A 16,281-nucleotide genomic window follows, 5' to 3' on the forward strand; every position below is an offset into this window, starting at 1 on the left:
TGAGTCGGAAGTATTATATAAGCACCACAAAATGACGTGGTTGCTTAAGCTATTGCCTTTTCATTTGCTTTTTATGACATTATTGGTTTGGTTTTAAGGTTTAGGTTAGGGAGGAAGGTTTTGCTTATTTAAAACTCAATAGAGCATTAACCTTAAAAACCTAATCTGTTTAGGAGAACATTTATCTCGCTTTTAGCGCAGTGGACATTTCACCTCACAAACTGCCTTGATACATGTAAAGAACCACATAGTATCATTTTGAAAAAATGTCACCATGTCACCAGGTGTAATTTTCATGAGATCAGGCTGAACAAACATTAACATTAACCGAGATTGATAAATGCAGTAAAAATATTGTTCATTATTTGATTGTGATACCAAAAGCATTTACTAACGTTAATGAACAGAACCTTATTATACCAAAAAATCTACTGACAGCTTATTACCATAGATCATCAGCCCTTTTTTTGGCAAGTCTTTCTGATCTAAAGTTCATCTACAGACCTCTGTCATAATCTTGTAAATCTCTTACAAAGACAAGTCAGGCCACGAATGAAGGTCTGTCACCATTTCTACCCGCAATGTTCCCTCTGCTAATAGCTGGCGCCAATGTTAATTTGACAAGGGCACTTTATGTATCTATGAGTCACACTCTTTTACTGTGTGTGTGCACCTGTATGAGTGCAGGTCAAATGGGCAATATTTATCTTTACTAACACACTGATTATGTGCAACCTCTGGTCGTTTGTGCTTTTGAGATTCACAGCGCTGAGATCCAAAACATGGAGCAATGACCTTAGTGATCAAAAGACCTCTGAACTGGGGTCAATGAGACTGGTGAGCTCATAATTGAGATCAGGGCTAAAATATTTACTGTGTGTAAGTCATCTGTGATTGGGGTTAATGGCGAATGTCGTCTATGTCAAAGATTGACCAAATTTTTTGTTTTAGAGTCCCTACATAAGCCATTAAAAGATGCTGACATTTCAAGACAGATTAAATGGATGCTTAAGTGTGATATAATCCTAAAACATGTATGTTTACTAGTTCAGCTTGACATTTCATTAACAAAAAGAAACACTGTTATAATAAGATTCACTGTTTTTCATTCTACATCCTATTAGTTCTAATACTGACATTAAATGAGCCATTTAAATGAAACCACAGAGACATGACAAAATATAACCTGGAAAATGAATCATTGTGAAAGTAAATTGGGTTTGGATTGCTAGGTGTATATGTGTTATAGACAGAGGGGGTGCCCACAGAGGTGCATTTAATCAACAGAACTAGCGAGAGTAAAAAGAGTGTAATGATCTTTGCCCAGTGTTCTGATGTCTCAGGACACTACTAATAATGGAACAGCGTGATATTACAGTGTGCAGAATGACTGTAAATCTCTATGTGAGTGTGTTGGACTTTATGGGGAACAGTGGCTTGGCGCACCACTCAACAATTTTTGATTTCAGAAACTGTTCTCCTGTTACTCATTCAAATTTGTATAGAGCGTTAGAGCAGATTAAACTGATACTACATAAAGCAAGTAATATCTAATGTTTTGTTTTTTTTTTACAGGAATGTTGTGAGTTCAATACAGGTTAAGCTTATTCAACATCATTTGTGGCATAACATTGATTATCACAAAAAGTAATTTCCCTTATTTACTGAAAAAAAAAAAAAGCTGCTACAATAAGGCATTTACTATGGAAGTGAATCAGGCCAGTCCATAATTGCTAAAAATAGACATTATTTCAAAAGTATAAGCATTTTACATGTTTTCAGTGTGATAAATCTGCCGGCAAAAGTATGTTCTTTTAGGTATGCATGCGAGTAGTATGAATAGAATTCAGACATACTTCATCCGGGGACGTTGGCATCGTCTCGTGACCCGAATATGTGACGTAATAACAACAACCACAGAAACTATCTGCTTTGGTTTTGTTAAACAAGCCCTATTCAAGCACAAGGAACAATTATCTTAGTATACTGTATATAGCACTTACAGTTGAGAAGAGGCGTCCGCCTCGCGATTCACCACCGTTCCTATAAATCCAGTGTTTTGAATGTGACGTTGCCTCAGCTCCCGAGGGATTATGGAATCATTAAGTGTCCAGTCCATCTGCACTTAAAAATCGTGCCGGAAATAATGGGGTATCTGGGTATTTCTGGCTTACTGCTTCATGAATACTGTGGATTCGGACATACTACTCCATTGGCATACTGTTTTTGACATACTACTTTATATAGTAGAGAAGTATGGATATTCGGACGCAACGTTTTACAGTTGTAACAGTACACAGTAGAGACAAAATGCAATTTAAAATGCAGATTGTTTTTTTTTTTTTTTTTTCTCAGGCTGGTAACAAAGCTTTTTTCTTTACATTGGAGGGAGTGAATTCTAAGTTTAGTATTATTACTAAGTTGTATTTATCATATTTATTTTTGGGATATTATAAGGAATATTTTAGTTTTGTTAATTGTTGAATCAGTGGTTCTCTCATTTAACTAGTATTTAAAACATGAGCTGAGATATTGACTGTTCAACTAATTTAATTAATCCCTCAAAGTTTAAAACAGACCAAATGCTGTCCAGTACATTTAAGAGAGAGGAAGGACCTAATATGTGTCCATCTGGCTTAAAAAAGATGCAAAACTCCTGACCTATTTACATTTACATGTAAACACTTGACCTTTGTTTCCAAAGCGATATTTGTTTTCATAAAAGTAATGAATATTGTGCTCTTATATTAATTCTGTCTTTGTTTTCAATACACAGTCATGGACAATTTAAAACTTCTGAAATAATATATAAGAAACGCACGACATCTACAGCTTTTACTGTAAGAAACACTTTGTCTTCTACCATATTTCTTAATCAATACTTTTCCATTCTCAAAACAAGATGTCAAACATTTTCCCAACCAATATTACCTGTATATTATCGATATAAGTGAAGCTTCTCGCAATCTTTCTCTTACCCTCTGAGAAGCTGATAAGCCCCAGCAGATGCAGAAGCTTGAGAGAAGCGCACACAATCAACACGATGCCGAGCGTCTGAAAACCCTCTGTTTCCCACATGACATTCAACGCGGTCCCCTGCTCTTGCTCATGCCATCTACCCGACTCCCCTGACCCCGTGCCAGCTTCCCCGCTCCAGTTCCCCCCAGTCCAGCTGCCTTCCAGCACTGGCTTGCACTGGCCAGGCAGCCCGAGGCACCCACCACGTGGTGCACCACTCCAGTCCTGCTCCAAATCCAGGCTGGGAGGCTGTGGTGCAGCACTTGGGTCTCCAAACACAACACAGTCCGAGAGAAGAGGAGGTGCTGAGATTACCAGCTGAAGAGTTTGACCCACTCTGCAGTGTCAGTTTGAAATGTGTGCTGAAGTGAGAGCAAACCAAGACTGGGGGGTGGGGGGAGGGAGGGAGAGAGAGAGAGAAAAAGATATTTGACGGGAGGGGAGAAGAAGGAATGAGAGCAGCGCAAAATTGTATAGGTAAAGTGTGAAAGAATTAGAAAAATATATATATTCAGTCCTTCCTGTCCTCACTTCTAGTTCTTAAAAGCACTTTAATGCAGTTCTCACTTAATTAACAACTCTGTCCATGTACATTGTAATGAGTGTCATGGTGACATTACCCATAGATTAAGAGCATTGATCTTTATGTAAAACATTCTGTTTAACCCTAAAAGGCATAATTCATATTAGGTATATTTTTCTGACCTTCCAGGAATTTAATTAATACCTCAATTACTAAGTATTTAATTATGCTAACTAATTATTTTCACATTTAGTTATCTATTTTTTATGTTAAAGGAGAGTTTGTGGTAATACCCATAGTTTACAAATGTGGTTTAATTTTAAATGTTTAAATTTTTATTATTATTATTTTATTTTTTTCATTTGCAATCTGTTATAAATACATGTAATTATAAACAATGTTAAATATTCTATAGAACTTTACTTTTTGATTTGGGAGAGCATTTCGTTTGACTCCCCCCTTTTAACCCTGTTTACTGTATAAACTTTGTTTTCTCTATATAGATACATTTTTAAAGTTATATCATGCATTGATGTATACTTTGCAGTATATGGTTTTGTAGTATGATTTTACTCTCTAAATTGTCTTGAAAATCTACCTTTAAAGATGCTACAAAATTATTGGTAACACTTTACAATAAGGTTCTATTTGTTAACATTAGTTAATGCATTAGGTATCATGAACTAATGCATAACTGCAATGAACTATTTTGTTTTACATCATTTATTAGTTCATATTAGTTAGTGCATATTGCATTAACTAATGTTAATATACAACTTTTAATATAAAAATGTATTAATATATGTAGAAATACATATTAAGATTAATGAATGCTGTAAAAGTATTGTTTAGTTCATGTTAACTACTGTGTTAACTAATGTTACAAATATAACCTTATTTTAAAGATTTTATACATACATACATACATTTCTTTTCATTGACAAACCACCGGTTTTTGCATATACTGTATAAAAAAATGCATTTAATTGTATCCCCCAGCCTAGACTGTATCCACATGCACATTCTAAGGGGGTAAATTTAGCATGTTCTTGAGTTAAAATAAAGAAAAAATCAATGTAAAGTTAACTCATCCTAAAAATTTTGTTTATTAACACAATCTCTATCCACTAGGGCACCCAAACATTGATTACACGGCTGAAGAGGTCTATATACTGCTCAATAAACTGCTGAAACACACTCACTCCGTTACCCTGACTGAGCAAGCAAAAAAGGAAAGAACATTTGTTTTTGTAGTTTAATCACTAATAGGTTAGAATAACTACTTCTGAAGTTTACAAAATGAATAAAAAGGAGAGAAATGCGTATTTACTACTGTATTGTGTATATTCTAGCACCAAAAAAAACAACTACTCCAATAGTGAAAATACATGACTACTGCCACCTTCTGGCCCAAAATGTCGACCAATACATCTGAGATTCTATCTAGAAAAAAACAGGGGAATGTTTATATTTACACATCAGGATCAGTTTCACTGTCCTACTAAATTAAAAAAAAAAAAAAAAAATGTATTCCATGGCCTAATTTAAAAATAGAGTCATTGCTAACAACTATAAGCAGAAACCATCCAAAGACATTTCTAAAACCTGTGGTGGCAAACACTAACTCTTTCCTGAAAATCATGGTACAAGTCATTGTGACACTACATGTACGCACAAAATGCTTTTCAAGCTGATCTTACCTAAATAATGGTTAACACGTTTTCATAACTCAACAATCTGGCATAACTAATTGCTTAAAGGTCTCATAACAAATGATTTAATCCTACTTTTGAAGCAATCAATTGAGTGATGGTTATTACCGCATCTCATGTAATTATTCAGATTATGCCTTCAGCCATTATTAAAGTCTGCTTATTGTGATTTTTCCCCACCGTCTGCCTATAATAGCTTGGTTTTTAATAAAACTATGACACTTGCCTTTGGGAATTACATGGAATATTTAGCTACTCATAATTTTTGCCAATACATAAAAAATGCATAAGGTATAACATTTGCAATAAATAATAAGACACAAATCATTCTCACAATCTCAAAAGAAACTAAAGAAACCTCTGTGGACTACAAAGACAGCAGCAAGTGTCATAAGGGCACTCGCCTTCTGTTCTGAGTTTTCCTACTGTTATATCATGAAGGTGATGTAAAATGTCAGACAGCATTGGTTGTGGGGTCGTTTTCTTATCTGTGTCAAACAAAGGATGTGTCTCAGATGTGAGTGGTCTTTGTTCTTCGATTTCTGCAGTTGTAAAATCGATTTTGTTGGGAGATTGCATATTTTCATTTTATGGTCAAAGCCTCGCTGTTTTGTGAGGACTCTTATCAGACCTGTCTAACAGAGGGTTATATGAGGAAAGCCTGTCCTGGCTGACTCATATTACCATTCAGAAGGAAGCCAGCATCTTCGAAGAATGCAAAAATACTCATAAATCATTATGTAGAATAATTTATTCTTGTTACACCTGTTTTCTAAACCACCAATAGATTTCTTTAGTGATACAATCCATAAATTATTCCAATATTAGTCAAATTGTACAGTTAAAACAAACATTTCAATAGACCTTTGTCAGGGTAGATGCCATATTGAATTGAAAAAAATGTTGTGAGGGATAGACTTAAAGTCTTTGGTATTTACTGTATAAAGTTGTTTAAAGGTTGCAAATCAAATCAAATTTTCACAACTTGAGTTTTCCTAAGTTTTTATATACTGATATTTTCCCTATGTTTCATCAGCTAAAACTAAAGAAAATATCAACATCAATTTAAACAACAGTACAACCCACTGATAAGAATGTAAGTCTTTCCCTCACCACCTCGTTCTCTTCCCCATCAAAAATAAAATATGCCTCAACTCTGACTAAGTTCCATACTGAAATATAAAAAAAATTAAATGGATTTCATAGGGCCCTAACTATACAAAGGCACATTTGCACCCCATGCATGTGGGTGGCATCATTACAGGCTGTGAAAAGAGTCATGGATGTACCAATGTCAGAGGTACAAATAGGACTTCTCTATGTCAAATTCAGTGACCTTCCCTCATTATTGATTAAAGTCCTGTCTAAAATGTTCATCTAAATATCTAAATTAATCATTCCATTAAAATTAAATACAACACATGCAAATTATAATTTGTTTTAGTAACATGTAATATGTGTGAGACAGACACTGTAAAATAGTGTGCTACCATGTTTCTGATGTTCCTAAAAATGTTTATGACGCAAATTTCAATGTTCCAACAGAAATCAGTGCCACAAGTGACAGGTTACCTACGTGGAGGACTGCTGAGGTAATCAAGTTGTTTGAAACAGTTGTGTCGTGCCTCAGGTATAATTACATGCTTCGTAGCAATAACTGCTATATACCATGCAAAGTAATATTGCTTTCCAGTACTTTCCATTTCAATTTTTCTGGCACATTCCCAAAAGCACTACGCGTGAAATGTAAGCAATTAAAGCCTGTGAACCATGGCTGCCCTGGGCAGTACAGAATACACAACAGAGGACGAAATATTTGCACGTTCACAAATACAAAATACAGACCACAAAGCTTAAGAAAATTCATTAATGGTGTCTAGTTTTCTACTTGCCCACTCATAAGAGCACAAACAACTTATTTAATACTCTGCACAATATTTTTCAAGGGCATATACGGGGGTCCTCTGCCTGTCCCCAAATCAAGCAGGATCATAGAGGTCTAAATAACATCCTGTGGCCTTAGCAAACATGAAAATGATGCCAAGCAATATTCTGTGAGATAAGCATTGTGGCTAAAAGCGATATATTTTGGATTGTGGTCTTGTTCGGCCACACTGTGAGCAGGTTGGTCTACATTAGTTATATTGTTTAATTGCCTGTGACAGACTGCTCACAATAGGCTGAGAACTCAACATTTGCCTGATAACACTGACCTGAAGGTCCATCTATCTGTCGAGGAGTGGAAAGGATGGCTCACTTTTCTCAATGCGAGTTGTAGATTTACAGTATACATCTGAAAGAGATTTGAAGGAAGATTTTGTTCTAGAATTAAAGTGTCATGAAACACCCCATTTCACCTCAGGACAGTTCTCACCATACTTTTGAAAAATTCAAAACAAAAGTAACAATTTCAACACCAAATGGAATTGCAAAAATAATTATTGTTTTTAACAGGTCTCCTCAACACTCACCCCGTCTGTTACTTGTTGGACAAACAGGTAGTCCCGCCCAAAACTCATGCCATTGGTTGAGCCAAATTCATGTTGCTGTGTCAGGCTTCTAGGCATGCTCAAACAAATGGAGCATGATAGCACCATAGAGCCACAGTGTTTAAACTTTTTGTGGAAATCAACCTACAAATGGCTTACTTATTGTTGTATCCAATATAGGAGAAAGTATTGAGAAAAGTACACACTTCAGCTTTAATGGATGTAAGAGTATCAAAACTTCTCCCAAATGCAATGAAAAAAAAGCACAAATATACTACACAGTGTATTTTAAATTCACGCTATATTCCACAAATATCAACTCACTGTTTGAAGCACCCGTCATAGGAAAAGGTCATGCAGTCTCATGAATAATTATAAGGCTCTTGTCTGATGTAGACAAGCACTACAGTGCATGCCTACTTTATATCCAGTAACATTGACTTATCTTTGATTTCAAAACTTGGAAGAAAAAAACTACTTCTAAAAAATATCTAAATTAACAGCTTTCCTCCGAGGACAACCGGGATCATTGTCCATGCCCTGTGATGAGGGGGGCCCACTAAGGATATCTATGTACTGTATAGCCTACTCATTGGGCTTGGGTTAGTTTAGGGTTCATTTTGTCATGGAGATTATTAATTTTAGTTATGGCTCTGTAAACATGTACATGTCTGTTAACATCACAAAATAAAATTTTTAGTGTTTCATGCCTCTTAAAGGAACTCATTTCAACAAACAAGTGAATAATTTTTCCCAAGAGTAGTTTGCATGAAGTTTCAGGCTTAAGTGACATTTCTGGGACTGGAACATATGAAGAAAATTACACAGCATATAACTGTACTGATATATGGTGAGCTTTTAAATGTCAAGAGCATTTCAGTTCCTTTACCTGGGAAAAAAAACGGAAAAAGTAGATTAAAGAAGAAGGATAACCTATCAAGTCACTGTAATTTCCATCAAACAGAAAAAGAAAACATAAGAGAGTAAACTGGGCAGAACAGAAAAGACATGACTTTATAGAGACAAAATGATGAAAAAGATTAGGTAATAATAAAAAATAAATAAATAAATAAAATAAAAAAAAAAAAAAAAGAATGAAAAAGACAAACAACTGTGATCTATTAATACCAACTCAGAGCACGTCCAATCAGAAAACCATTTTTAAGAGATGCATGAAATTAAGAAAGCATGACTTTGCAAAGAACTGATCTAAACAGGAACCATTTAGATCACATCTGATAATGACTTTGTCGTTGAATAGATGACATTAGCTGTGTGCTTGTGACAAGAACAAGGCTGTTGTAACATTGCTTCTATTATCCACAAGTGCCAGTATTATATTGCAATAGTCTTTTGTACAACATATGAAAAGTCTCTTAAGTCTCAGGACTATTTATCTAATCATACTTTTATTTTGTTTTAGTCACAGCAGCCAAATCAACCTGGACTGCAAATACACACCTGCACGCATGATCACACACACACACACACACACACACACACACACACACACACACACACCACCCCTCTCTATCTCTCTCTCTCTCAGTTTCAGTTTTAAGTTGCTTTATTGGCATGACAAACATTTTTACATTTGTATTGCCAAAGCGTTTACAGCTGAGCTGCATACAAATAAAACAGTGCAAAACAAAGACAGTGCAAAACAATGTACATACTACAATAAGGGAAAAAAAATCTAAATATACAATGTATTCTTGACAAATAAAGTAAAAAGGATAATGTTACATAATAAAAATTTACACAAGTTTAAAGGTGCAGTATGTAAGATTCAGAAACCCTTGTTATTAATGACACCTGTGGCTGTTAAGTGAACTGCAGCCAGCTACCTGTTGCTCGCACTCGCGCACACACTCCATAGGGATGCGAGCATCGACCAAAACAATGACTTAACGTACAAAGAGGCTGAACGTGATTCACCAGCATCATGCTGACAGATGAGATAGCATAATTAAAATGACACAGTTATGATTGTTTTACTACAAACTTTGAGACTGTATATTATATTTGACTCTCCAGTGCTGGAACAGGGCTAAAACAAAGTGTGGATATAGGTCTGACTATGCGAGACTGTAGTTTGAAGTAATCACTTTTCTTTGCAAGATACATTGACTGCATTTATACGATAGCCTATGTCAGCGTTAGATAGCTAGCCAGCTTTATCAATAGCTGTTAGCTAAATTTGGTGGATGATGACAGTAGTTGTTTATAAAATAGACTGTACATTATAAATATGTTGACGCAATTCAGTATTGATGTGATTCCATCACAACAGACATTTTGATATATCAGTGCACTATTGTTTTATAATAATAGATTGTATATATTTTCTGTATAACCAAGTTACGTTACACTAATGAATGGAGCTTTTTGCATTATCTTGAACATTGTCTAGCATTCATTTCATGTGTTATCGTAGTTTACCTGGCTGAATAATTACAGATTAACATTGACATTAACCTGACTTTTAGTATAAAGAGAAGATTGTTGAAATTATTTGAAAGAAGGAATCAAATGCCCTGTTCACTCTAGTTTTTGCTCGACCATGATCATGTTCTTGCTTAGCCAGACGGGATTCAGTAGATACATTTTTGTTTTTTTGGCTTACTCTGAGTATGTGTAGGATTCGGTGTTGTGCTGGAAGCCGGACGTTTGCTGGATTCCATCTCTGAGATAACGTTACCTAGTGTTGCAGACTGTCTGTTGACGCTGTTGAATAGCGGAAGAGAAACTACTGTCTGAGGCAAGGCTCTCGGGAGCGTACATAAACATCACATCCTTTGGATTTTCTCGGCAAAAGCGACCTGCTCCCTTCGCATGAAAATCAGTCTACAGGCTTTAATAGGCAACCTAGGAAGTCCGGGAAGGGCTCATTTTTTAAGTTGTGTTACAAGCCGTTCACACATTGGCAAAAAAAAAAAATTGTACATATTGCACCTTTAAAGTTACACATTTTGTAAATATTACAAAAAACTAACATTTTTAACCAAATTCTAATAGGTATCTCTATAGGACATTGTTGGTTATAGCATAGAAGGCCCTGCAAGCTTTATCTCTCAATTCATTCACTGCAGGGTCAAGGTTTCCTGGGGAAGTGATTTTTAGTTCTAGATAATTGTAGTGTGATGAGTGTGTTATTTAGTTATTTCCTCATGTGAATATTCATTGCATTTCCTGGGATCTGGATCTATTCTGGAAGGTCATGATTTTAGTTTTATTGAGGTTTACTGTCAGGGCCCAGTTCTGAAAGTATTGCTCTAGCAGGTCCAGGTTCTGCTGTAGACCCTTTTCAGTGGGAGACAATAGAACCAGGTCATCTGCGTACAGCAGGCATTTGATTTCTGAGTCGTGTAGAGTGAGACCTGGGGCTGTAGATCGCTCCAGACTGGTTGCTAATTCGTTGATGTAAATGTTAAACAACGTTGGGCTTAAACAGCAACCCTGTCTCACTCCACGCTCCTGGGAAAGAAATCTTGTTCTTTTTGTGCTAATTTTGGTGCCACATTTGCTTTCAGTATACATTGATTGAATTAGTTAATAATAGGTTTTACCTCCTATGCCACTTCTAACAAGTTTGTAAATAATCCATTGTGCTAGATTGAATCAAATGCTTTTTTAAAGTTAATAAAGCATGGCAAAAAAAAAATGTATTTATTTTGGAGTACATTTAAGGTTTGCAATGTGTAAATATGTTCAGATGTACGGTAATTTGGTAAAATTCCAATCTTCTGTTTAAGATATTGTGTTTTGTGATGAAGTCTATTTTTAAAGATGGGTGTTACCAGTCCTTAATTCCAGATGTCAGGGAAATAACCTACACTCAGAATCACATTGAATCATTTTAGAATGGCTGATTGGAATTTAGTGCTGGTATATTTTAACATTTCATACAATATCCCACCAGGTCAAGATGCTTTTGGGGATTTAGAGTTTTAATTTTGCCTTTAAGTTCCTTTTCAGTAATAGGAAAGTCTAATGGGTTTTGATAATCTTTGATTGCCAATTCTAGTACTTCCAATTGTTTAATTATTTGATTTTGCTTACAATTTGTGCCAGTTTCTACTTTATTAAATAGTGTTTGGAAATGGGTTTCCCATATTTCTCCATTTTGGATTGCAAATTCTTCCAGGTTGTTGTTGTTTTTTTTTTTTTTTTTTTTTTTTTTTTTCAGGTTGTTCCAATTGTCCAAAAATTGGTTTATATTTTCTGACTTCTCGATTATTGTCAGTTGCTTTTGGGTGTATTGTGCTTTTTTGGTTCTGAGTGTATGTTTGTATTGTTTAAATGTTTCACAGTAATGAAGGCTAATCTCTGTGTTATCTGGACCTCTATGTTTTTGATAGATAGAATGATAGTTTTTGATGTTGGTGCAGCTATCATTATGAGGACTCTCCATAGACAAAATGATTTTTATACTGTACGAAGTATAGATTCTATCCCCTAACCCTACCCCTAAACCTAACCCTCACAAAAAAACGGTCTGCATTTTTTAATTTTCAATAAAACATAGTGTAGTATATTTTTTAAGTGATTTGAATTATGGGGACACTAGAAATGACCTCATAAACCACATTTATAGCATAATACCCTTGTAATTACCAGTTTGTAACCTAAAAAAAAAAGTCCTCGTAAAATACTTAAACCTGCCCCCCCCCCCCCCCCCCAACACACACACACATACCCCTGGGTTCTATTATTTACCCGTATATGAAGTCAGAAGTTTACATACACCTTAGCCAAATACATTTAAACTCAGTTTTTCATCATTCCTGACATTTAATTGTAGAAAACATAACCTGTCTTAGGTCAGTTAGGATCACTGCTTTATTTTAAGAATGTGAAATGTCAGATTAATAGTAGAGAGAATGATTTATTTCAGCTTTTTCCTGTCCTCCAGACAGAACTTGTGTAACTGAGTCAGGTTTGTAGTCCTCCTTGCTCGCACACACTTTTTCAGTTCTGCCCACAAATATTCTATCAGATTGAGGTCAAGGCTTTGTGATGACCACTCCAATAAATTGACTTTGTTGTCCTTTAGCCATTTTGCCACAACTTTGGAGGCATTTGCAACCGAGCTTTAACTTCCTGGCTGATGTCTTGAGATGTTGCTTCTGTATATCCACATAATTTTCCTTCCTCATGATGCCATCTATTTTGTGAAGTGCATCAGTCTCTCCTGCAGCAAAGCACCCTCACAACATGATGCTGCCACCCCCATGCTTCACGGCTGGGATGGTGTTCTTCGGCTTGCAAGCCTCACCATTTTTCCTCCAAACATAACGATGGTCATTATGGCCAAACAGTACAATTTTTGTTTCATTAGACCAGAGGAAATTTCTCCAAAAAGTAAGATCTTTGTCCCCATGTACACTTGCAAACTGTAGTCTGGCTTTTTTATGGCAGTTTTGGAACAGTGGCATCTTCCTTGCTGAGCAGCCTTTCAGGTTATGTCGATATAGGACTCGTTTTACTGTGGATATAGATACTTGTCTACCTGTTTCCTCCAGCATCTTAACAAGGTCCTTTGCTATTGTTCTGGGATTGAATTTGCACTTTTCGCACCAAACTACATTCATTTCTAGGAGACAGAATGTGTCTCCTTCCTGAGCGGTATGATGGCTGCTTGGTCCCATGGTGTAGTACTTGCGTACTATTGTTTGTACAGATGAACATTTGTTTTAAAGTGCATATAAACTTCTGACTTTAACTGTATATATAACTTTTCTGTAGTTGAAAAGTCACAATTAATTTTATAGGTTAAAAATCAAAATGATGATCCTTAAATGCAATTTTATTAATTTAATTTGTAAAATATACATAACAATATGTACAATATGGCAAGCAATCATCATCATGCTCCACCTAATTTTCCATCAGCAGATTTTTTTATCTAATATTTCATGGTTGAAGACATGTTATGGAATTATTAACATTAGAAAATGAAGAGGAGAGGAGATGAGGAGTGATTTTAGATTAGTCAAAATGGGCATTAAATAATTATTTAAGGCAACTAATAAAATGTACTGTTGTAGTGCCACCATGTGGCTCATAGGCACTGCTGCAAGTGTATCTCCTCTACCCTAAACAATCCTCTTGAAATAAATTTTTGGCAACAATATACAGTATGAAATGCTCTTTGCATTATATAAAACTATGAGAACAATGTAGATAATGCTTTTCTTTTATCTTTCAATGAAAAACATGTATCAGTTAGAGTATACTGTGTATACAGGACAGCAGATGGCCACGCAAGCAGTGGGCTTGGGCCTGACGGGTGACTGATTGATGCCAGTGTGTGAGCATTTGTTTTCACACTGATTTGCACATGGTCTAACACCACCCTATTCAATATCCTCCTGCCTGAGTCACTCACTTCAGTACTTTGCACTGACTTGTTGGACCCTCATTATTGAAAATGAGTTATCACTGTATTCTGCTCAAAAATTGACTTCAGTAAGCACGGCTGTAAATGCACATTTGTATTTGGGTAATTAATGCTTATGTGCCCATGGACTTTTAAAATAGTTGATGAAGTATGTAACGTAGCATTGCAGGACAAAAGTATATTATGTCAACTACCAAATTGCTTTTTAATCAGATTAGTTAGTTCCTTATCAAATTTACCAATTTAAAACTAACTTCAGCTTCCTTTATTTGAGATCCTATGAAAACTGTCATCTCTGCTCTCATCTCATATGCTATCATGCCTGTGTCATTTGGAGGCACACTGCTGTCGCTCACTGTCACTCCAGCAGAGAGGAGGTGACTTGGGTGAAAGGAACCATTTGCATCCAAAAGAGCATACATCTATTTTTAACTGCACAGGAAATACATATGAGATTCAAATAAATCAAAAGTGTTTAAAACATGAAAGAATGATACTGTACTTCTCCCTAAAATCTCTAAGTATGAGTGACAGTTTTGCTAATAAACATCTCTGACCAGAGCTGTGTCTGGGACACTGTCTCTCAAATGTCTAAAAAGGGGCAGTTCACCCAAAAATGAACATTCTCTCATCATTTACTCACCCTCATGTTGTTCCAAACCCACATGAGTTTCTTTCTTCTACGGAACACAAAAGGAGATGTTAGGCAGAATGACAGCCTCAATCACCATTCAATTTACTGTATTTTTTGTCTATGCAATGAAAGTGAATTGTGACTGAATTGTGAACATCTCCTTTTGTGTTCCAAATTACAGTAATAAATCAAAAGTAACTCTGTTGTTGTTGTAGTTTGTTGTGTGAGACATTATGTCATGGACAAACGCAAACAAAAATGCAGTGACCTTTCAACAAGGTAATTAGCAGACAAACAGTGGGTTCAAAAGTCACTTAGATATTTTATATTTACAAAAAGTGATGGTAAAGCTGAAAGTATAACACAAAAAATATATGGTGCCTTCTATTTAAATATAAAACAATAAATAAAATATAAAAATGTGTTGGTTGATGAGGGTGATACTCAAGAAGATCGGCCATATATAACATACATTAAACATATAAAATCCAATCTATACAAGGCAACCGCACAATGTGGATTTAAGCAGATGGATAAGAAGAGGAAATATTATTTCAACATTGCAATCAATATTAATGATGAATCAGCAGAAATGCAACACTACGGGTTATTGGCAACCTGGTGCATTCAGCTTGGGAATGCTGCCATCATTGCATTCATTTGAATAATGCACACCAACTGCACCTGTCCAATTAGCTTGATCTACACACTCAACAGAATATAAATCAAAGTATTAATGCTACAGTTAGAAACTAAGTAGCTATTGTTTGTTTGAACTCTTCCAACAACACTTTTCAAAATAAATGATGCATGAGTAATTAGAGATGTAATTTGATTTATATTGCCTAGCACAACCAACGAGCAAAGATTTCATTGGCCAGCAAATGTGGTGTATACTGTACTATAGTACTGTATAAAATAAAATGATAATATGCACTTTCAATACAAGTTAAACACACTTATAATCCCAGAAAAACCCAGACAAACAAAACAAAATAAATCCAGATTTGCTCTACAGTACAATCTGGTTACAGGACAACTTTTTGAAGAAGTAAAAAAGAAAAGAAAAAATACTACAGACTCAAAGCAAAGACAGATATCTAATCTACATTCCAATTAAAAATAATTTAGGCAAGCAACAAACACCCTCAGAAGTGGCATTGTGCCCACATGCAGCTTATAAATGAGCTCAACCCCAGTCCACGACAAGGTAAAGACAGTAATGACAGCCAATTTAACACAATTCTAGCCTATATGAAGGTAAGACATAACTTCAGACCTCAGTAAACAATTTTTAGCAGACTTTTAAAACAGCATTTAACAAGTTGCCTTGAATTTGGTGGATTACTCCAGAAAATAAAATCACACTTACAAAAACCCAGCAAGCAGCACTGTTGTCAACAGTTTTTCAAAGCCATGGTGATAAGGTGATATTTACAGTAGGTGAGGTTTTATTTTCATTTGTGCTATATTTGATAATTTCTTCAGCTTTCAGAAGTACT

The 16,281-nt window shown here is 35.4% G+C and overlaps 1 protein-coding gene across 9 annotated transcripts in view; it reads right to left on the reverse strand.

Moving 5' to 3' along the window:
• The window catches only part of kcnip4a (potassium voltage-gated channel interacting protein 4a), a 299,944-nt gene that overhangs the window by 75,318 nt on the left and 208,345 nt on the right, over window positions 1–16,281 (reverse strand). The window contains exon 1 of one of the 9 annotated variants that reach the window (XM_051715600.1): window positions 2,979–3,180. The exons of the other annotated variants lie outside the window; for them this stretch is intronic. Within the exon in view, the coding sequence (XP_051571560.1) occupies window positions 2,979–3,078 (100 nt within the window). The 5' untranslated portion in view covers window positions 3,079–3,180. Of the gene's footprint in view, window positions 1–2,978; window positions 3,181–16,281 lie in introns of those variants that run through there. 9 annotated transcript variants of the gene reach the window in all.

The sequence above is a fragment of the Myxocyprinus asiaticus genome, chromosome 2, assembly GCF_019703515.2.
Source record: "Myxocyprinus asiaticus isolate MX2 ecotype Aquarium Trade chromosome 2, UBuf_Myxa_2, whole genome shotgun sequence".
NCBI lineage: Eukaryota > Metazoa > Chordata > Actinopteri > Cypriniformes > Catostomidae > Myxocyprinus > Myxocyprinus asiaticus.